This window comes from Pinus tabuliformis, chromosome 8 (assembly GCF_031772625.1).
Source record: "Pinus tabuliformis cultivar Carrire ecotype Pingquan chromosome 8, CPIR1, whole genome shotgun sequence".
Lineage (NCBI taxonomy): Eukaryota > Viridiplantae > Streptophyta > Pinopsida > Pinales > Pinaceae > Pinus > Pinus tabuliformis.
Genome location: NC_142294.1, coordinates 1,123,857,090 through 1,123,880,184, shown reverse-complemented (window position 1 = coordinate 1,123,880,184; position 23,095 = coordinate 1,123,857,090). Strand labels below are relative to the sequence as shown.

Sequence of the window (23,095 nt, the reverse complement as noted above, 5' to 3'; positions counted from 1 at the left end):
TTTTTCCAAGTTGAGTTTCTTGTTACTGTCTTTCCAACCTCATCAGGATGAACATTTTCAAGTGTCTTTGTTAGCCACTTTAGGGGACCTTTCTGAGATGGTCCAGGCTACTCAGTTGATTGAGTTGGGACTGAATCAAGATTGAGTCTCCCAATTCTATCAATCACATCACTCAAAGTATCGTCAGTGGTTGGAGTTTGATACAGGGGAGAGAGTGCTTCAGAAGAAGATTCCATAGGTTGATCTAGTATAGGAATCCCCCCTTCAAGATATGGAATCTGATTTTCAAATTCTTAAAATGATTTTGCATTTGAGAATCTATCCAAGCGATCAAGTTACCGCTCAACAACATTGTCAGCTTTGGATGATTCAAGAAATATTACATCTCTAGATACAAAAAACTTTTTATTGACTTCATCATAGAGACGGTATTCTTTGGAGGTGTTTGAATACCCCAAGAAGATACACTTACAACTCCTTGCACCAAGTTTGTTTCTATATACCTTTGGTATCGAGGAATAACAGGTGGAACCAAATACCATGAGATGATTTACTGAAGGAATGTGCCCATACCACATTTCATAAGGAATCTTGTTTCTAATAGCATTAGATAGACATCTATTCTTTACATATACAACACATAGAACTGCATCGGCCCAAAACATCAATTTTACATTCTCGAAAAACATCATGGAGCGCACCATATTTAAGATTGTCTTATTCATTCTTTCAGCTACTCCATTATGTTGGGGATTATAAGGCACAGTTGTTTGATGTTTGATCCCATTTTGGCGAAGATAGTTTTCAAATTCATTTGAAGTGTATTCTTTTCCATTATCAGTGCGAATAGAACCATATGAGATTGTGCATCATTTTCAATCAATGTATGAAAGTTCTTGGATGTTTGAAAAGCATCAAATTTATTTTTCAATAAATAAACCCAACACATTCTGGTGTAGTCATCAATAAATATCATCATATATTTATTTCCATTTTCAGAAGGAAAAGGCATTGAACCACATAAATCTAAATGAATGAGTTCAAGTTTTCTATGTGCTCTAGAATGTGAATCATGAAAAGACTATTTGCTATGCTTTCCTAGAATGCAAGCATCACATTGCTTAAATTTCCTAGGAATTGTAGGCAAACCAGTAACACCATTTTTCTTCAAAAAGAGGAGGTTGTCATAGTTCAAGTGTCCAAATATAGCATGCCATAATAAAATTCATGGAAATGTACCTTCATCATAATGAGAATTGTATGAGAAATTTTGTGCACGAGCATAGGTACCTTGCAACTTGAGAAGCATTTCTTCTTCTATCCCTGTCATGACAAGTGAGTGATCTGATGCTTTTCTCACCTCAACCTTGCCATCAAACATATGAATGGAGTGTCCTTGCTAGAAGATATGGACCAAGGACAACAACTTTCTCCTGAGTTGTGGGAGATATAAAACATTATGCACAAGAATGTCTGGAAGACCAGGGAATTTAAGCCTGCTTGTGCCAAGCCCAGATGGCTTGAGTTTTGATTTGTCTACAAAGTATATTGCTCCATCAAAATTGCCAGTAAATTCTTAAAAAAAATATCTTCTAAAGGTCATGTGGCATGTTTCTCCTTAATCAAGCAACTAATCATTTTTCCAAGAAGCAAGTGAAGCATTAAATAAGTCTTCATTTACTCCAATATTACAGTGTGCCACAACATAGTGACCGGATTCAGGTGCTTTACCTTTCTCTTTGTCATTAGTTTTACCTTTGGGATAGTTTATTTCCTGCTCAATTTTGTCCCAAGGCAACTTGCATGTGGATGCATCATGTGATCCATCTCTATTGCAACATACACAATGAAAGTCTGACTTTACTCGTTGAGAGTGTCTACCCATTCCCACCCCCCTGCAATTTCTTTTTGCTCTTCCTCTTCGACCACCTCTTCCTCTGGAAGAATCTTGAGCAAGATTCTTCTCTCTATGTGCAAGACACATAGCCTCTTTATAAGACTGAGGAGTTGTCTTCTTCTCAAAATCATTCTCTCTTTCAGCAAATTTTTTCACAAGGAAGTCAAAGGTAATTTATTTGAGGTTTCCATTTTCTTGCAATGACTCAAGATAATTTGAGTAAGTGGGATAAAGCACCTTAACAAAATCTATCAGAGGAATGTCTAGTTCAACATTAGTGACTTTGATATCATGCATAAAAGAGTTTACTTCTGATGCAAGAGGAAGAGGATCATCATTTTGTAATTCAAGGCTGAACAATTTAATCATGAATTGAACAACTTCAAGTGCAGAGTGTGAGTCATAGAGTTCCTTCAATTTTGTAAGGCTTCAAAAGCATTTGAAAATGGCGAAGTATAGCGACTCACCTCTTCATTTACTGATGTTGCAATCAAGGGATAAGCCTTGTTGTTCTTATTTTCCCAAATGGTGAATTCCTTGTATGAGGTAGGTTGTTCTGGTTCTTTGTCTCCATCTCCAACACACACTCCTTTCCACAACTCATTAAAAATGAGAGTGTGTTTGATTTTCTGTGACCATTCTGGATAGTTCTCCTTGCTGGTGAGAACCACTCCCACAATAGATATCAATGAATGCATTTTAAAAATCTGTGTACTGTAAAAATACTTCTGCTGCCAATGTATAAAATTTGTACTTCTGGTGGTAAAAAAATTACAATATGATATGTATAGAGCAGAGGTATTAGCGAGGGAGGGTACATTTGGGAGATGGAGTATGTGGGGGAGGGAGTATGTAGGGGAGGTATTAAAAAAATCAGGTGTATGTGGAGGAGGGTCAATGTATTGATCGAAGAGTGGAAGGGAGGTATTTACCATGCAATGGAGTAGGGGTAATGCATTTGTATGGCGGGACTGGCATTGTGAGTTAAGAGGGAGTAGAAGGAGCACTGTGAATTTTTATAACAACGTGGAATATCAATGGAGCAAAATGGGCTGAGGAGTATGACGGGGACTCAAGGCAATGCTCACAAAACAGTACGCAGGTCGAGAGGGAGGTGATGGTAGCAGTGGGAGAGTCACAAGCGCTATGGGAGGAGGTCGATATGGCATATTATGAATAGAGATAGGAGTGTATTACGATACCAAACGTAGTGGGGAGAGTGGTATGGCCAGAAAACAGTGGTATGGCCAATGGACAGTCATAAGAATGTATACTTTCATAACAATACAAAGTGATGTATTAAATAGCACGAGGGAGGTGTTATGAATTGTACCAGAGTAATACCAAACAACGTGAGGGAGCAAACGATTCTGTTGCATGAAAACAGGGAGTCAACAACATTGAAAACAATGTGGCTCATAGCCATAATGGCACCACAGCAGTCGAGTCCTGTCCTACAATGGCATTCTCGGCTCGACCTTCGATTCTCCTTCTGCAAGTTTTGTACTCAGCGGAGTTTTGACAGATTTGGGAATGTTACTTTCTGAATCAGAGGTGTCAATATTAGATGTTGGAATAGCTCAGTTGATTAGAGATTGTGGTTATTAACCTTTTCATACAAGCCAGCCTTTGTCGTAATGCAATATCAAAAAATATGCACTCACCGCACCACTGTACACTCAGAGTTTTGCAATATGGGCAGAACATTGGAAGAATAGGCAGAATAGGCAGAAAAGGAGTTACAAGGGCAGGAATGCTAAAAATAGAGTTGGCTCTAATACCATGTCAGGCCAAGAAGTAACTTCTCAAATGAGAATCTATTTATTCTTTTGGGTTGTTCATAGTTATATACATGAGGGAGTGACTTTTGAGTTTCATCTCCTGATGACTCTTCATTTTCTCTTATTAATTATTTACACTATTTACAATTTTTCACCCAATCCCTATGATTAGGTGTCAACATGTTTATTAATCTAAGAGTTCTTATTCTGAGGGTTTAATATTATTCCTAGGGTTTAATATTAATTTTTGTGTCTAATATAAATCCCCTTGGTTTATAATCATGCTCAACCATGGTCCAACGTCACATTGTGACAAAGATTTTCTCAATATAAAAATCAACCATCATCTAATGTTGCATTATGACAAAGATTTATTACATATGAAAATGGCCCACGAGGCTTTGGATTGATGGTGAATGGGTGCACTATTAAGGCACTCCTTACGATAGGTCACTGGTTCAAATCCCCTGTGGGTGCTTACCTACCCAAAAAAAAAATTACATATTAAAATAAAACATGGTCAACCATGGTGAAACGCTGCATTGTGACAAAGATTGACTTAATATGAAAAGCAACCATGGTCAACTCAACCATGATAATTATAGGGTTTATAATTTTTATCTTGGGGTTTATATAACTTGGGTTTATAATATTATTCCTTTGTGTGTAATATTATTCCAATGACTTTATAATCCCTTGGGTTTTTAGTATTAATCCTTTAGGTTTATTATTCCCATGGGTTTAAAATACTAAATCCTTGGGTTTATTAATCTAAGGGTTCATATTCCTAGAATGTAATATTTTTCATAGGGTTTATGTTATTAATCCTTGGGTTTAATATAAATCTCTTTAACAATCATTAAAAAAAAAAAAAAAATCAACAACAACAATATTTATATTTTTTAATAAATAGTAAAAATAATTAATTAATTAATTAATTTTTTTCCACTGGAAAAATCAGTAATTTCCATTAAGGTTGAAAATTACATATGGTAGATGCCCTTGGCATTGCTGTAATGTTCATACAAAATTCACCTCACAGGGTGTTGTATCAGAGGGTATTACAAAATTGAGCTGGGAGTGTGCATATGTATGGTTGTTCTAGCCTATTCGAGTTCACAAATATCCATTTACAAATAACATAATCATCATAGTTAAGTACAGTTCCATCATGTCAAAATAAATTATCCATAACTGTCAGCGATCGGGACTGTTGTCCCTCTGTTCTCTCTGGTCTATGTATGGCCTGTGGTAGAATCTGTGTTCTTCAGCTCCATTCTGCTCCACAATTAACCATTCGCCTCTGGGAAGTAACGAGGCCTCTTTGGATAATTTGTCAGCCTCGCTGTTATGTTCTCTGTAAATGTGTAAACAAGAGAAATGATTAAATGCTGCTTTGAGAGTGAGAGCATCATGTAATAAATTGCTGAGTGTGTGTGTATGACATGCAGTGATATTATTGATCCAGTTAACGACCATCATTGAGTCCCCAAATATGTTGAGATTAGTGTGCTGATGTGTAAGTGCAAAATGCATTAGATTCCGGATGGCAGAAAGCTCAGCAAAGTTATTAGATCCTCTGCCAAATCCCATTTTGACGAGGTATCTGTGATGATCATTTATGTGCAGCACAAAACCACCTCCACATCCCGTTTGGTTTGCAGCCCCGTCGAAGAAGGCCCACGGGGTCGATATGTCAATATTGGGCATGGCCTGTATCGACCTGGATCGAGGTGGAGGAGGGTCGGGCAATTCTTGGTACGCGGCGATAATGGTAGCTTCTACCCGGGTCCAATATACAGTATGATCCTCGAAGATAGCACGATTCCGCGCAACCCAGATATACCATGTTGCTACGAGGGATTAATTAATTAATTATTATTAATTAAAAATTATTTAAATAATAATAATTATTATATAATAATAATAATAATTAGGCCGATAGGCCTTCCTTTGAAAGGGACTTTCGTCGTCCTTTTGATTCTCACGCTGACACCTGGCGGATTGTGAAATTTGTTTAGTATTTGTTCAACTTTGATTCTCATGCTGACACCTGGCGGAGTGGGCAAGCCACGACGTAGCCATCACAGAATAAGGTCGCAGAATCAGGGCAAAAGGTCGCAGAATAAGGGCAAGTGCGGTTACAGATCAGATCGAGGCACTCCGTGAAAAAGCCAAGGATGGGTTTCCGTGTCTCTTTTTGCCCGTGACTCTGTATACAAAGCCAGTCACTGACAGGTCGCGAGGTCGAATCCGGACCTCTGCAAAAGCTGAATGGGTTTTTTATTTGGAATGGAAGTGAATTGGCTTTACAGGCCTGCTGACGTGAAATTAGGCAAAGGCGCCTCAATTGACCCCCTGCCGCCCAACGAGGTATTTTATTCGTTCCACCAGGATGAGATATCGGGGGCATCGTTGCTTCATCCCTGTAAAGTCGCGTTTCTCAGCAAGGGTGTTCAACTTCCCTCGGGGGTTTCGGCGTTTGTGTATAGAAGGGTCTACGATGTTACCAGTAAATGCTTGTGGTGGCTCACCGACCGAGATTACACTAATGTAAGATTACCGCACTGCTTTGCTTGCATTATTATTGAATATCATAATGGGATTTTTTTATTATGATTACTGGTTTCATTAGGTTTTTGGGCTGTAGGGTTTCTTAGAGTCTCTGTCTGAGAGTTTGTGTTCCAGTTAATAGAGAAAACATATGTGATTGAGTGCTACAGAATCTTAGTTCTCGCTGTTCATATTTTTCAATTATCCATGTATTTGTAGAACTAGCATTCTTACTTGCAATTTTGAGATGCTTTCATTCCTTAAACTACCTCGGGTTTGTAGGAGTGGTCTGTTTACCATGAATTTGAAATTTAACATGGTATCACAGCTGCAGATCTGAAATCTTTTAGGAATCAGTGCATGGAGAAGGGTGCTGCCTGTGAGTGGGAGCTGTTGGAAGATTTCAGTGGTTATGATGCCCAAGAGCTTCAATGGTTGAAGCATTCCAGTCCTTTGAGAGGTTTTAAGTTGTGATTCCCTAACTGCTCCAGTGATTGGAGTGTTGTTTGTCCCTGAGAGAAGCAATATGCCTTTGTGATAGGTTGCTGATCTGATTTATTTCTGGCTTATCTGTTGAGTTGAGGTGTGATGTTAGATTTTCTAAGCCCAGCAAATTGATTTAGAGTGCCAATAACTTTTATACGCAGAATTTAATTTTAACAGCATAACCAAATCTGAAATTTATGCGCAGGGAATATTTAATTTAGTTTTAAGCTAATTTTAATTTTCTACAGTGAATGCACATCCCAGGGAAACTCTCTGGTCACTTCTGATTTCGAGGATGGTAGCCGGGGTGAACTGGCCGGTTGCAATTTTTGTAATTTAGTTTTAATCTAATTTTAATTTTCTCCAGTGAATGCACATCCCAAGGAAACTCTCTGGTCACTTCTGATTTTGAGTATGGTAAACGGGGTGAACTGGCCAGTTGCAATTTTTGGCAACCTAACCTAGCCCGGACATTGAATGAGGCCCAATAATATACACAGAGGTAGCCATCCCGGGGACTTGACCCCATGACCTCCTGCTTGTAATGCACAGCACTCAACCACTTGAGTTAACCCACTGGACTAGATTAAAAACTAAACATGCAATACCTTATGTGGGGTTTTGCCCATGCATTCAATTTCCTCTTGTTTTGTTTTGCACTAATTGCCCACTTTTTGTGATATTGATGTGTTAATAAAAGAGAGCTGATTTACAGGTATCATTTCAGGAAGGCATTTGAGTCATTCAATCAATAACGAAGTACATCTCTGTCTCCGTTGTTCCCAGTATTTGAATTTTCGCTGATGCTTGCTATTCTTTAAATGCCATAAACGTTACTTTGTTGGTAACCTAAACAGAGAACACCAACCCAACTATGTGGGTTAAGGAAGAAGGCATTGAGATTCATCTCAGCTGTGGCTGTTCCTATTCCTCCACCTCCAGTTAATGACAAAGAGGAAAGAATGCACCTTGCTGAAGATTATGGATTTACCCAAATTGGGGAGCCTGTTCCTGATAATGTGACATTGAAGCATGTCATTGATACACTACCTCAGGAGGTATCTCGTTGTCTCAGTTGTTTTGACATGTAATTACAAATCCTCTAGACGTGCAAGTTGTGGTGTATTTTAAGGTCACCTAATTCTGCTTTGTAATACCTGGACAGCCATTTGAGATTAACTATTTTAAGGCTTGGAGAACTGTAGTTACATCAGGTACTGCTTATTCACTAGGGATTTATATCATATCAAGAGCACCTTGGTACCTCCTCCCTCTTGCTTGGGCATGGACTGGAACTGCAATCACCGGGGTCAGTTTATTTTTATATATCAAACGATGCTTTCATGACAATGAGCATGTTAATTTTTGAAAAGAGGAGTTATACAATTTGGGAATTTTGTCATCATGCCTTTTTTGTTTGTATTCTTCTGCTAATTGTTTTTGTTTGTAGTTCTTTGTGATAGGACATGATTGTGCACACAAGTGCTTTTCAAAAAACAAGATGATAGAGGATATTGTTGGGACGCTGGCCTTCTTACCTCTAATCTATCCATATGAACCATGGCGAATCAAGCATGACAGACATCATGCCAAGACAAACATGTTCTCTCTCTCTCTGTATGTGTGAAGTTTGAACAGAGGGAAATTAGTGAAGCAAATGGTATTTGTTTAATTTGGTTAAAATGCTGACTATAATTCATAACAAATAGTTTCATTTCTTTCTCATTTGCATGTAAGGAAGCAAATTATTATCGAATCTGCTAGTATGCCTGGAGAGGATCTACTTTGGATTTTTCTAGACAATGATGAGTCCTTTTAGTTGTTTGTATTTAGCCTACATTCCAGAAAAAGTTACAGTCTATATGATAACTCATCTGAGATTAAATGGACCTGATGCAATTATGTGAGAGTGGAATTCTTACTTGAGTTTATTATTTTTTCTACAATATTAGCCATTGGATAAATAGTTGCTACTAGTTCAGCCTGTAGAATGGTTTGGCATAAACAGTTATTAAATAACAAAAACCTAAGTGAAGAACATATCTGCCAAGCCTCAACTTATGGACAAATATGTATCTAGCATACTCAAACGAAAATAAATATTTGGTGTTTGTGCATTATTCCATGCATGTCGACCTGGAGGCTGGCTCTATATGTGTGTGAGAGAGATTTCCTGCAATCCACCTAGAAAAAGATGAGAAGTGAAGGTTCCTCCTTGACAGCGGATCACTAATTTTACACTTATAGTCCAGTAATGGCACCTTGACAAGAACAGTTACTAATATTTGGATATTGATATGATCTGTGACTAATTTCTTTGCACCTTGACATAAGTTGTGACTCTTTTGTGCCTAGGCTAGGTGAAGACACTGCATGGCACCCATTGGTAAGGGAAAATTATGACTGTTTACCGCTGTCTTTGAGACCATTGTTTGATGCTGGATTGGGTCCATTACGTCCATGGTTATCAGTTGGTCACTGGTATGCATCTATATTAAAGGACTATCTTAATGGTCTCGGATGTCCATATTACAGTACGATAGGGCATGATGTACCATTTAATTCAAGATGATCTTTGACAAATAAGATTAAATGAATGTAGCTGACGTTTTCTATTTGTTTTTCCTTTGTTATGCTAAGAGCTTCACCTAGGAAGCATGAAAAACGATGAATCCAATCTCGTAATAGCTTTTGTCTGTATCATACTCTATTATACCCACACACATTTTCTGCTTTATGACAGGTTGAATTGCCACTTTGATTTGAACAAATTTAGAGCATATGAAAGAAAGAAAGTTCTTATAAGTTTGACTTGGGTCTTTGCATTCATGGCTATTGGATGGCCACTGATAATATACAAGACAGGAGTTATAGGCTGGTTCAAGTTTTGGCTCATGCCATGGCTTGGATATCACTTTTGGGTAAACTTCTCTTCTCTCATATTTGTCATCAACTCTATTCAAATGGGCATGTTCGTCCTATGATTTTCTACTGGTTATGTAGTTTATTTAATTTACTGCTTCTGAAATTGTACAAGGATTCGTTAAAGCTTGTGGCATTCTTTGTGTGCTTTTTTCTGACATGAAATTGTGCAGATGAGTACTTTTACTATGGTCCATCATACAGCACCTCATATACCTTTCAAACATCCCAAACACTGGAATGCTACACAAGCTCAATTAGGTGGAACAGTTCATTGCAGTTATCCACATTGGTGATGCTCAATTTTACTAATTCATCCTTTTTCTATTTTCATTCAATTTGTTTTTCTTCATCTTATTATTTTGTGTGTGTCAGGATAATGAGGCCTTTGCAGATCACTCATATATTTATTTTGCAGGATTGAATTGTTGTGCCATGACATTAATGTTCATATTCCCCATCATATTTCTCAAAGAATTCCAAGCTATAATCTACAGTTAGCTCAGGATTCCCTCCGCCAAAACTGGGGCAAGGTATACATTTTTTCAAATTAAAATTAAAAATGTACACTATATCTCATCCGGCATTCTTTTTGACTTGTATGGCTTTTAGAAAGGTAATGTGTGGCGGACAGATCCTTAGATTCATTTTATTTTCTTCATTAATGGGTTTTCTTTGGGTGGTATGTATGACCAGTATCTTAATGAGGCCCACTGGAATTGGCGATTAATGAAGACAATAATGACAAAGTGTCATATATATGACGAGGACAAGAATTATGTGGCTATGGATGAAGGTGCACAAGAGGAGTCAAAAGTCCTCAGACTTTTAAGGAGATTGATGCCAAACTCATCATAAGATGTAATGATAGTTCTATTACACCAATGACCTTGCCGACAACCTACGAATTGATGTTTGCTCTTGTTGAACAGGATCATCATACACTAAAGCATAAGGAAATTAGGAGGAATTTCCATGCTATAGGTAGATGAAGGTTTTTTCCATAGAATTCATGTGCCCAAGGGAGCACCCCACTTGAGCCCCCAACTTTCGTTGATTTAACAGATTCTTCAAAATGTTTGCGATATTTATGAGTGATGATTATGAAATATATTAATTGTTTTACTGTGATTAAGAGTATGATCTATTTTCTATACCTAAAGAACAATGGTATCTTCATATACTGTGTTTCGGGATAAGTGCAAAGCAATGAATGATCCACGTGGATATTAAATTTCATTGAAATGCAATTAAGAGAAGATGCATATTAGCTTCAAGGGATAGCTCAGTTGGTCAAGTTTTTGTTGCTAAGTATCTTGCCAATTGGCAGGGTGGAGTCAAATCTCCTCGACGTCCTTGGGGTTAGCCCTGGCATATTAGGCTAGCGGGTAGATCCCTTTAGGTGGATCTGCCTGGATTATTGCTCAGGGATATTGTGATGTAGCGGCCACTTAGTGTCTGTGAACCACAGTGAAAAAGACAAGATGCACGTTGAGGATTTCCTCAAATTAGGTTCAAGATGACTTCCTTTCTTCTTTTTTGCACTTCGGAAATAGATGAATTTTATTTCACTCTTCAAGATTATGGTCATATACCAACATCCTAAAATCTTGCTCATGTTCCGCTTGTGGTCGTATATCAATAACAAAACATCAAGAAGAAGGAAGATTTCACCTCAACCTTTTCCCTTTTTCTAGAGCATAACTACCCTTAAATATAGTCCCTTACAACAGATTTTACAGACACAGTTCCAGCGACCAAATTCAGCCCTATGAGATGGGAAACGGTGAACGACATAGAAACGGTGAACCTTACTTCTTCCTCCTGACAGATTTTTGACTAGGCTTGAAGGGGATGTCCTTCCAAATCCAACCATGCTCAACAAATGAGAGGGCTTCTCTTTATATAGAATTTTAGCTCAACCTCTCTTACAATAAAATAAGAATAAGTGAATCCTAGATCCACATTCTCTCCTAGAACAATGTTAAATTATACATCATAAATGCTCTTCAAGGCAGGTCACTCTTTAAAAACAATGCATTATGCATGAACACGGGTTTGAATGAGTCCTTATGCCACTTGTTAGTCTCCTAGGCAAAGCACTTCCTGGCCTGCGTGAAAAGTTTAAATATTTAGTCACAGATAAAGAGCATTTAACTCCAGCCTGTGGTTATCAGCACATAGTGATTACAAAGCAGTTTGCTTCTGTAAGATGATTGAAAAAATTGGACCAAACCAAAATAATATAAAAAACGGGAAAGGTCAAATATATAAAAGGGAAACTAATCAAGCACATGAGATAAGGAAAATGTTGCGAAAAAAAGGAAGAAGTTAGAAGTATACATTTTGTGTGGATGACTATAAGAATACCTCTTTCAATATGTCGATGTTAATATTAGAAATGTGAAAACCATCTTTTGCACATGGTTTGACACATTCCATTCCTAATTTTCCTTCCCGACGGGTTACCTTCATGTAGTTAGAAGTATACATTTTGTGTGGATGACTATAAGAATACCTCTTTCAATATGTCGATGTTAATATCAGAAATGTGAAAACCATCTTTTGCACATGGTTTGACACATTCCATTCCTAATTTTCCTTCCCGACGGGTTACCTTCATGTAGGGAACTGTTGTGGATGCATAAGGATCAAATTTAACACCACGAGTTTGGACATGTTCCTTGTTCATTGTGAGAACCATTTGATAACCAGTGGGATCATCACCTACTTTACCCATAAATGCTACTCTACCTCCCAACCTTACAAGTGCAATAGTAACATTGGATGGTGGTCCTCCCGGTGCCCTGAAAAATTCTGGAGGACTCATCAGCCCAACCATACAAGGCCTTCAGTTTCTCTACTGCAACCTACGACTCTGGTTGTTGACTTTTCTTTCTTTATACACCAAGCCATAGATTTGTATTGAATATAAATGTCTGTCTAAATGGATGCTTTCATGGGTTGCATATAGGTACAACATGGCAGAGGATTGCGCAGATGATGACGATGATAAATCATCAATCAATGAGCTACAAAAAGCGACTGAGGAGGAGCTCAATCTGCACAATTCCTTGGCTGAGGTACAATTACATACTATGTTTTGTTGAGTTGTGCTTTTCTCTAAGATCAGATCATTATGTGTAGTTTCTGTTACATAAGCTTCCATATATCTAGTGCGATGCCTTGTATCTGAAGTTAAATGTGACTTTATGAGTTAATTGGTATTTGGATTCTGTGCTAGCTCAATGTGGTTTCCAGCAGGAAAAACGTTTTTAAACTAATTCCCCTCTCTTTAGGGTCGGTAGTCATCAAGAAAAAATAATCTGAATTGTATTCCATGCTTAAGACTACTTTAAAAACAGAGATTTCTGTTTTATTTCCGTGTCAACCCTTTCTTTAATATATATCTATATGTGCCCTCTTCCAGGAAGCAATGTTTTAACTTTTGCCCAATTATTAGTAATGAAATTGTGAGTTTAAAAAAATTTATGTTCTGGACTTGCATGTTTTGTAATGTTATGTTGTTTAATTTGAAAGATGGAATTTTCTCTGAAGCTTAGAGTCTTCATGCTTTGGCTTGATAAACGTGACAAAAATTGTTTGCAAAATCTTTTTATATTATTGTCTGTGATTATTGTCTGAAACTTACACTCTTCATGTTTTGGCACGATGAAAGTGACAAGAAGTTTTTCTAGATTGCAGCATGCAAAAGCACATCTGAATGAGAGGGTTCTGCTAGAAGGAAAAAACAAAATTTCATTGAGAGTTTAAGAAAAACTTGATTCCCTTGAGTGTAGTTGGCAATCTTTATTGGATGTTGAGAGTTTTCCCACAGAAACTGGGATCACAGGGAAATTGGGAAAGAGACCACAGCTTCTTCAGCAATCTCCCATTCACCAACCCTCTGATAAATCCAGTGCTCTCATATATATGTGTGTGTGTTGTGCCATACATGAACTCTTAAGAAATTTCAAAAGCCTTCACCTAATGCAATCCTCCAGGTTTTTCAAGACACCAGAGAAAACTACTTACGATCAGTTTCTTAAACATGGAAATTTTACAACACACTGCTTCCAAAACAGCCATCCAAAAGGTCATTACTATAATAGCTTGATTAGAAATAGATTGAATGAGAAGGTCCAGATGGTGTATTCAATCATCTCCATCCATCTGTTCTGCATCCTCAGTGCTTACTTGGACAATATAACAGCCTTCATATTTATCCCTTGCAGACGTGCTGAAAGGATAATGACATGGAAATTTTCCTTGCTTCTCTGATTCCGTCCAATGATGGGCCAGCTGCAAATTTTCCTGATTGAAATTTCCATTTGACCTCTTTGCAATGTGTTTGGAATCTCTTATCACCTGTAGACAATTTAAACCTTTCTCTATTGCTATTTTCAGAATCTACCAAAAAGCATAAAGTTCTGCTCTGTTGTTTGATCCATCTCCTACAGCTCTTCTTTGAAACTGATCTCGTAATTGTCTCTTAAAGTAATGCCTCATGATCCACAATAGCTGGGATTACCTTGACAAGCCTCGTTGAAATAACTCCACACTATTGTTATATATATATATATATGTATATATATATATATATATATCTGGGGATCTTAGTATTATTGGTTTCTTTTCCTTTAAAGGTGGCTGTGTCCCTTAATATGCATATCTATTCTTGTGTCAAACTTGATTAGTAATAACATCTTTGTTTTGAATTCTTTTCATTTCTTGCTAGCCAAATAGCTTAAGTCACTGTACAAGGACAGTCTGATGCCCACACGCAGTTAATACAGAATGTATTTTAAAAACTAGAATTTAGCTTTGTAGTGCTTGAATCATCATTTCATGTTGGTTTTCATTTGTTAGTAGCCAGATCATTTCTCTTACAATATGATTGTAATATCTTTTGTTTCTCTTCTGTGGGAAATTTTGTACAGGAGTTCAAACAATGTATATAAATAGAAAGATGCAGAAAATGACAGTCAAATTTCGTACTCAGAATTATGACAAGAAAGCCCCTGCAGGGTTTGTGAGGAAAGAGAGCTTCAACACCAGTTCTGTCTCCAACCGCCAAGATGATCAGTATGCTACTAACATGTTTAGTGAAGAATTTCTGCTATTCTCTTGTAATCTATAGGCCCCCAAAGCTCCTCATAGATGAGAATATTTGCAGGATGTTAATATTGTTGTAAGTTTGTAGTAGTTGTGGAATGGCTTACTTTTGTGCTGCTTCTCATCTTCAACAACAAGAGTTTCTGTGGTGAATAAGCAGAATCCATGTCCTGCCTTGTGAAGCAGCTCTCCATTGTGATAGTGTTCTTTGTAATGTCTCTGATAAATCCTTTAGACTTCTATTTCATTCTGTAATATGATGAGATTCACTCTACAAGATTCGGGGATTCACTCTACAGAGTCCATGTCATACCTTCTGAATCAGCTCTCCACTTGTGCTAATTTTCTCTGTAATGACCCTAATAAATCCTATATAATGAGATTTCATTTTATAATATGATGGGATTTCACTCTACAAGATTGCTTTCAGTTTTACTTGTATTGTGGTATATGAAATTTCTCAGTTTTACTTGTAATAGGATGGGATTTCATTCTGTAATATCATTAGATTTTCCTCTGCAATATTTGCTACTAAATTTTACCATTCCAAATTAATAATCCTATCGGCCTCTCTTTGTACCTTTTGGGACAATTGCTAGTAATTAGTTATTATTAAATTCATGGTGGTTATTATTATTATTATTAAGAATAAATATTATAAATTATAAAAAATGGAACGATTATATTTTTAATAAGTAATAACATTAATTATTTTTTAATTAATAATGATATTAAATTTAATGAACAATAAAAAGCATATCATTAATTAATAATAATAATAAATAAATAATTAGTAATAACACTAATTAATTTATAAATGTGGTTGGGTTTATAATATTAACAATCTATATGGTTTATTAACTTTAGAGTTTATAATATTAATAATCGTGTGGGTTTATCAATCTCTCAGGTTTAAAATATCAATGTGTGGGTTTATAAATCCCTTGTGTTTTTAATATTGATCATTTGGGTTTGTTGATAGCTTAGGCTTATAATATTTTTCCCCCCGGTTTACTAATTCTTTTTCTTTATCATATTAATAATTTATCGGGCTTATAATTTTGTCCCTTGGGTTTATAATGTTAATAATCCCTTGGGTTTATTAAGCCTTTGAGTTAAAAATATTAATTCCTAGGGTTTATTAATTTCTTAGGTTTTTTATATTTATCCCTTGGGTTTGTTGATCCTTTAGGTTTATAATATTTATCCCTCAGGTTTACTAAATTGTTGGGTTTATAATATTAATAATCCCATGGGTTTGTTAATCCCTTGGGTTTAAAATGTTAATTTTTAGGGTTCATTAATCCCATGTGTTTTCAATATTGATTCCTTGGGTTTGTTGATCCCTTAGGTTTATAATATTTATCCCTTGGGTTTACTAATTCATTGGGTTTATAATATTAAACCTTTGATTTTATTAGTTGCTTTGGTTTATAATGTTTATCCCTCGGGTTTGTTGATCCCTTAGATTTATAATATTTATCCCTTGGGTTTACTAATTTTTTGGGTTTATAATATTAAACATTTGTATTTATTAGTTGCTTTGGTTTTAGGATTTATAATATTTATTTAGGGTTTATATATCTTAGGTTTATAATATTAATCCTGTGGATTTAATATTATTCCCTTTGTGGAAGTAAATGTATTTTATATATATATATATATATATATATATATATATCTTAACATAAATATTAAAAAATTTCAGGCGCATAATGGAAGAAAGTTGTAATGTTGTTTGCTCTCACACATACAACGGTTTCTTCATATAAGCACAATCATTAATTATTCTAATTTCAACTTGGATCAATATCCCTGCTTGAATGTAACATAACAATGAGGAATGCTTGCTTTCTTAACCATTTTAGTCTCTGCGTTGAGCGGGGAGCGGGGCTTGACCAGCCCAAGTGTTGGACAGCCCAGCCATATAATAAGCGCCAACAGTACTATTAGCCAAAGCCAGATCTAGATCATTGTTGTCAGCCAAAGCTATAAAGCCAATTTTCCATATCCTCCAGTCCTCCAATTGATTCTGTTGTTTAAGTTGTTGATCCAGAAACAATTGACCTACCAGCATAAGCAAAGGAATAGATTGCAACACTGCTAACAGTTGCATTTGATCGAGATTGTCTAAATAAAATTTAGATGATTGATTCAATTTTTTTCATCATTATTTAGCGTGTAGATGATATTTAAATTACTTATTTAAGTAATTTAAATTTATAATTAATTTACATGTTAAATTTATCTAAATTTAATTTACCAATTATTATTATACCAATTATTATTATTATAGTTGTTGGTAAAAAATAACTAATACTAGCACAACTAAAATAATAAATATGGTTGATAAAAAGAAATAGGCTATATCAATCACATTTATTGTTATATATTTATTAATATTAACCTTAATAAATTTATTATTATTTATTATTATTAAATTAATAGATATGAATATAAATATAAATACTTAATATTCAAAAATAATATTAATATTAAAAATAAATAATTATAAAATTAATAATTTTACTATTATTTATAGATTATATATTTATTATATATAAATTATATATTATCATTATTACTATTTAATACTCTTAATTAACTGATTAATAAAAAATATAAATATGTATATAAATATTTAATATTTAATTATTAACTATATATTATCATTATTGAAAACCAAATATTCAAATAAATCATAATTCAAATTCTTTAACCAAAACGTAACTATTAATTAACCTCTATTTAGTACTAGTAATTAAGAAAAATATAAATATAAATATTGATATTAAAAATAAATAATAATAATAATAATATAAAAAATAACAATAATTTATAATTATTAATTGTAATAATTCTTAATAATAATATTAATTATACATTTATAGTAATATCATTATACGGCGGCGGAGGTGGTGGCGACGACAACCAATGCAGTCTATCGGACCTTAAGAAAAGAAAAAGAATATAATCGTGATTCTTTAAAATCTTGTTTCTATGACAAAAAAAGAAGAGAAAGTAGTGCTCCAAGTTCGCTATAATTGGGATGGCTTAACAAGTCAAGAAGATTGGGAGTCTACCAGATGTTAGTTAATTGAGAGGGGATGTGAGTAAGAGTCGGGTAGTCTAAAATGAAGTGTTTTTTATCTTGTACCTTCTTAGTATCGCAAATCTGACAGATTATATCATCCCAGTGAAACTTGGGAGTAGACCACCGCTTGGTTTCACTTCAAAGCTCATGAGAATTAGTTCTTATCCTAACAATGTTCATTTTTTTCTTAGTGTTGGTCAACACAGAGAGATAATTCCAATTATCAAGGGTGGGGTTGATCACCTCCTTATATGACACAAGAAAGACCTGTGCATACCCATGGTATGCATATCTTATGCATAAACCTATTTGCCCCAAGAATTTCAATGACCTGCAGGGTCAAATTTTCATGAACTAAGGTTCAAGGCTCCCTTAATAAAATATCTGTGGAATGATTTGATACTAACCACAGTTTGTCCCTTGCATCAATCCTTTCTCATCGGGAATTATTCACCCTCATAAACTTTCATAAATCTTTATGCCCGCACATATAACTAAACCCCACTCTATAACTATGGTTATATTTGGACTCAATCCATAAAACCTTCTATCGGTGCTTTACTTCTATTATAATTCTTTTATAATATAAATACACATAAAACATATGTAAACTTACCGATTCGCAATCTCTTGTCCTTTGCAAATTACCCAATGCTTCCTTTATCACTATCGCAGGATTCAAGACTCTTAAGGACCTGCTCTTAGTACTCCCCATCTACGGGATGCGATCACACTATCCACCATACCACAACTTTTACATATTTATTCCCCACCACTAATTTTACTCATCAGATCATTGGTTGTCACAATTCTCGCAGATCACACTAACAAGCCTTCCTCCTTTTGCATCCGATATGTGATAACGCAACCGGACTTCAAATCAAATACAACTGCACCTATAACCTTCTCGGGTTTGCTCTACATCACACATCACAATCACAAATCGCAATTGTTAAGGGCCCCAGTACATCTACTATGAAATATTGCGATGTGATCTAATCGCAGATCGCATTTGACATCGCATGTCGCACATCGCACTTTCTTGTAGCCTAAGGTTAATTCATTCACAATTGAAATGTTGTGATGATGGGTCTATCCATGATCCTCTATCATTGATCAAAACACCTTATCCAACAGTCAGCAATGATCCCACACGTCACAAATCGCAATCGCTTAAAACCGGGTTCATTCACTCCTGAGTTATGTTGCGATGTGATTCCAACTATTCCATTCTATGCAACTTAATCTCATATGTTGATCGTAAATATCTAACAGCTCCTGTGCATCGATACTTTAGTCCTTCATCCGTCTCTTTAGTTGGGTTTTTACACCATTCCTTTAGTGTTTTCTATGGTTTTCGGGTTTCTTTAGGTTCTCGTTCTTCCATTGTTCTGTTGCACAACTCTCTCCTGAGCTTAACTTCGCATGTTTCTTTAATCACTGTCCCTCAAGGGCTTTCACTTTGATCCTTCAATCGGATTCAAGATCCATTACGATCCTCTGTGTCATTCTTCTTCTCTGTGTTTCTCCTGAACTACACCTACATACATATACTCTTATTCATACATAATTTATCATTCGATACTCAAGCCACACACTTACATAGTTTCGGAATTAAATCTCTCTATATATAAACAAACATTTACACAATTTTTCTCTTAGGCCTGATCTTATAATGTCAGTGGCCTTTGTTTCACAATCTGTCTATAGGCTTACAGTCACACTCTAACTAGCTTAATTATCTAACCCCTGACTATGCCTTTTAGGCTTACATTTATACAAAAGGATTCTACAACCAATTCTTGGTTTAGATCCATAATGTCCTCAACAAAATCCTAAAATATCTTCCTTATCTCTAAGGATCCTCTCTAATCCACAAAATCATGAACTAACTCCTAATCTAAGATTTACAATCAATTCTTAAATCTCTCAACTATCCTAAATCTCTCATATTCTCCTACATTCGAGAATATTTACAAATATGCCTCACTATATTTAATTAAATCCCTATTCTCATTAAAATCACTCAAAAGCCTAAATAATTACATTAATTCAACACTTAGGAAACTAACTTCTGTAAAACACAAGACCTCCTATGTCTACTAAAATACAATGATTTTTCTTGAGCTGAATGTTCTTGCATCAAAGTTCCTAGGTAAGAAAAATGATGACCTCCTGGTCATAAGTTTGGATAATTGATTCCTCCTAGATCTCAGACTTTATTTTGTAATTTGTCTTTGCTTGTCAACTGTTCTATTGCTGTTGTTGTCTGCTGTTGTTCTTCAGGTCTCCATACCTTATGCTGCAATGCTCCACTTGCCATGATTTTATAGTTTTTTGTTGTCTTCCTCTTGTTGTTGCTCCTTTCCTTTCTTCTTGTTGTATTTTTCTGAAACACTTTCATCATTAACCTTCTTATCAACTCAATTTCTTTGTCCAGTATATCCTCTATCTGCTTATTGTCTTCAACTCTTATTTGTTCAATTTCCATTACTACTGCCACCCTTGCATCCTTACTCTCTTGTTCACTATTGTCTTGCACCTTTTCAGTTGTTGCCATACTGTCTTTCAGGGAAATTTTCTGCTTCTGTTTTCTGCACCTGTCAATTTTTTCTTAACTGTCACTTATGACAATTTCTTTAGCATCCTTCATCAGTAATTTATCCTGAATGTTTATCCTCTAATTTTCTAACTTTCTTCTTTGAAGGTCTAACTCTCTATATAACTCAATGATTTTACTTGGAGTAAATTTTGGAAAATTTACACAACCTCCCATTTCCTCATTTGCTCATTTGCCATTGATCCATTATCATATGGTCCTTCTTCCCCTGCTAAATATTCCTTAACATATTTTAGTAGATGTTCTTTCTCTTCTTCTTTCATTTGGTTGTCTACCTGTGCCAAATATGTTCCAGTTTCTACAACAAAATCTGCAATCATAAGACAATTATCGAAATAAAAAGTGTAAGGCCTTTGTACCTCTTCTTCCTCTGGAAACCTTTCAGTACGTTGCTCTGATCTTTCCTTTAACTCCTTTGTTATCACATCAGTATGCTGATTCAAACTCGAAGAATTTTTGAGACTGTCAACAAATCTCTTTTCCACACCATTTGTTTTAATGATGCATCTCTACACTTGTTCACTGTAGTGAACTATTTCTTTTCTAGTCTCATTGACATACTCTGCTTCAAAACTTTCATCTTCTGGAAGGTATTCTTCCATGTTTTTGATAGCTTTAAAAGACTGGCTATCTTCTTCCAAACCTACAACCATGCACAAAATATCAGTTTTAAAACCACAAGACCTTATGGTCTCATTTGATGCTTCAGTCATCAAGTCTTCTGGCTGCTCTGAATCATTCATATGATTCAACTCCTCTGTCTCTTCATCACTTTCAAAATGTAATGGTCCATGTTCTAGTTCACATACCAAAACTTCAATACCTTCTCCAGCATCTCCCTTTTGTTGTAGCTTAACTCTTTCGAGCTTCTCTGTCTCCAATTTGACATCTATAATCTATTCAAGTCCCCTCAGCTCCTTTATTAACTACATATTTTCTTTTTGATTCCTCTTCTCTTGTAGCTGTTGAAAATAGCAACAAGAAATGCTAAAAATAGCATTGCTAACGATAACATTTCAGGATATTCCAATTTTAATTTGTCCTTGAATTAAAAATGAGAATTACAATTCGAATTTAGTCTCACCAGCTATTTGAAAAACAATTAATTAATTCATCTTGAGTTAATTAGTTGGAGAAATTCAAACATGAAGTCTTTGTAAATTCATGCAACAGTTATCCCTTTGATTGAGGAAGTTATCCCTTAATTAAGGAGATAAGGATGAGTAGTATTTGAGTTTTAATTAGTTAGCTCAGTTAACTGAGTTAAGTCTAGTTAGATTAGTTCCAAATAGTTTGTGGAGCTGATTGTGAGTTTAGTCAGTTAATGCATGCATGCATGCAACTAGTGTACTCTAGATAACTAGATACTCTCTCATAAATAACTCATGCATGTTAGTTCAGACAAAGACCCAGTTGAGATTAAAGCTAGGGACAGTGTACTATCAGTTGCAAGAATTTTCCTATGATAAAATCTCTTACATGCAGAGGGAATTCATTCCTTGAGGATTGCACAGTTTTGACAATGTGTTAGGGCAGTGTGTAAGAGAAGTGTTCCACTTGGTTGAAGGTGAATCATCCCAGAGGAACAACATAAGGAAATAGGAGGCTTGGAGGACAGAGGAGAAGGCATATGTGTGGTATATTCTGTCTATGAGTAGTAGTGAGGGATTGTACTGAGAGCTAGATAGTTGTGAGAGCTAAATCTTTGTGTAATCCTGATATATTTCCACTTGTATGATAATACAGATAGCAGGATTTTTAGTTTAGGCTTTCCCCAGAGTATTCTTCTGTGTTTCATGTGTGATTGTTTCTTCTTCTCTGTTATATGTATTCTGTTTGATCTTGCTCAAATCGATTAAGCTTCTACAAGTTTGATTATAGAAGTAGATTAAGTATTTTACTTTAGTACATTGCATAATCAAATTAATCTACAGTAATATTTTCTACAATAGCCTCTGCCACTTCACTTTATTTCTCATGACATAACCATATTTCTAGTCCATCTCATTTTCTGCAACATTTCCATCAATACTTCAAGTTGAACTGCTATCTTAGCCATTCCTTTACCACATTCTTTGTCACTCATTCTCATGCCATTTGCCTTGGAATTTTCCTTCTTTTATCCTCTATTCTGATCTCTTTCAAAACCTCTGTTATGACTGTCACTAGTCATCATCCTTTCCTTCTCTATGAGTTCCTTTCACTTCACTATGAGTTGTGCAAGCCTTTGCAACAGCAAGTCCTCCCTACCGCCACTTACCTCACCGAGCTTTCCTATGTACTTGGTCTTTTGGCAGCACTTGGTTCTCTATCTCTAGAACCTCATTTGAGCAATTCTCTCTGCTTCTTCTAGGCTTCAACTCATCTACACCTCTTAAGAACACAATTGTCCTCTTTATCCAACCTCTCTTGGAATCCCTCAAGGTTCTACCACATTCTGCTTTCATTTAGAAACTTTTACCAACTTCTTTTATCCCTTAGCAACTATACCCACATCCTCTATGGAATTGCCTTTATGATTTGCAACAATACCTCTGCAGTAACAAGTCTCATCCTTGCCACATATGCCTCACTAAGCTTCTCTCCTCTCAGCTCAATCTATTATAATTTCTCTAGTTCTTTCCTTG

General features: G+C 35.5%; 3 protein-coding genes and 1 long non-coding RNA gene across 4 annotated transcripts; 3 read left to right on the top strand and 1 right to left on the bottom strand.

Moving 5' to 3' along the window:
- Window positions 1–4,875: 4,875 nt before the first annotated feature.
- Window positions 4,876–5,388, bottom strand: LOC149239296 (uncharacterized). Its single transcript, XM_089369819.1, has one exon. The coding sequence runs from the start codon at window positions 5,386–5,388 to the stop codon at window positions 4,876–4,878; it is 513 nt and encodes a 170-aa protein (XP_089225945.1).
- Window positions 5,389–5,970: 582 nt separating this feature from the next.
- LOC149239295 (ASI1-immunoprecipitated protein 3-like) lies at window positions 5,971–7,874 on the top strand. Its single transcript, XM_089369818.1, has 2 exons — window positions 5,971–6,231; window positions 7,575–7,874. The coding sequence occupies exons 1-2, from the start codon at window positions 5,971–5,973 to the stop codon at window positions 7,806–7,808; spliced, it is 495 nt and encodes a 164-aa protein (XP_089225944.1). The 3' UTR covers window positions 7,809–7,874.
- A 26-nt stretch (window positions 7,875–7,900) lies between these two features.
- Window positions 7,901–10,770, top strand: LOC149239294 (omega-6 fatty acid desaturase, chloroplastic-like; the record flags this gene model as incomplete). Its single annotated transcript, XM_089369817.1, has 7 exons — window positions 7,901–8,026; window positions 8,168–8,319; window positions 9,073–9,198; window positions 9,461–9,638; window positions 9,813–9,931; window positions 10,058–10,172; window positions 10,336–10,770. Coding segments are annotated over 7 exons (978 nt in total), but the record flags the coding sequence as incomplete, so codon positions are not given.
- Window positions 10,771–11,375: 605 nt separating this feature from the next.
- LOC149239293 (uncharacterized) lies at window positions 11,376–15,045 on the top strand. The gene is made up of 2 exons (XR_016246438.1): window positions 11,376–12,722; window positions 14,580–15,045. It is a non-coding gene; the product is annotated as an uncharacterized LOC149239293 (long non-coding RNA).
- The last annotated feature ends 8,050 nt before the right edge of the window (window positions 15,046–23,095 follow it).

Bases quoted from the DNA above. Each gene is read 5' to 3' on its own strand.
- LOC149239296 (XM_089369819.1), bottom strand. From the start codon at position 5,388: ATGCCCAATATTGACATATCGACCCCGTGGGCCTTCTTCGACGGGGCT.
- LOC149239295 (XM_089369818.1), top strand. From the start codon at position 5,971: ATGGAAGTGAATTGGCTTTACAGGCCTGCTGACGTGAAATTAGGCAAA. The intron at 6,232-7,574 runs GTAAGATTACCG...TAACCTAAACAG, and splicing joins CCGACCGAGATTACACTAAT to AGAACACCAACCCAACTATG.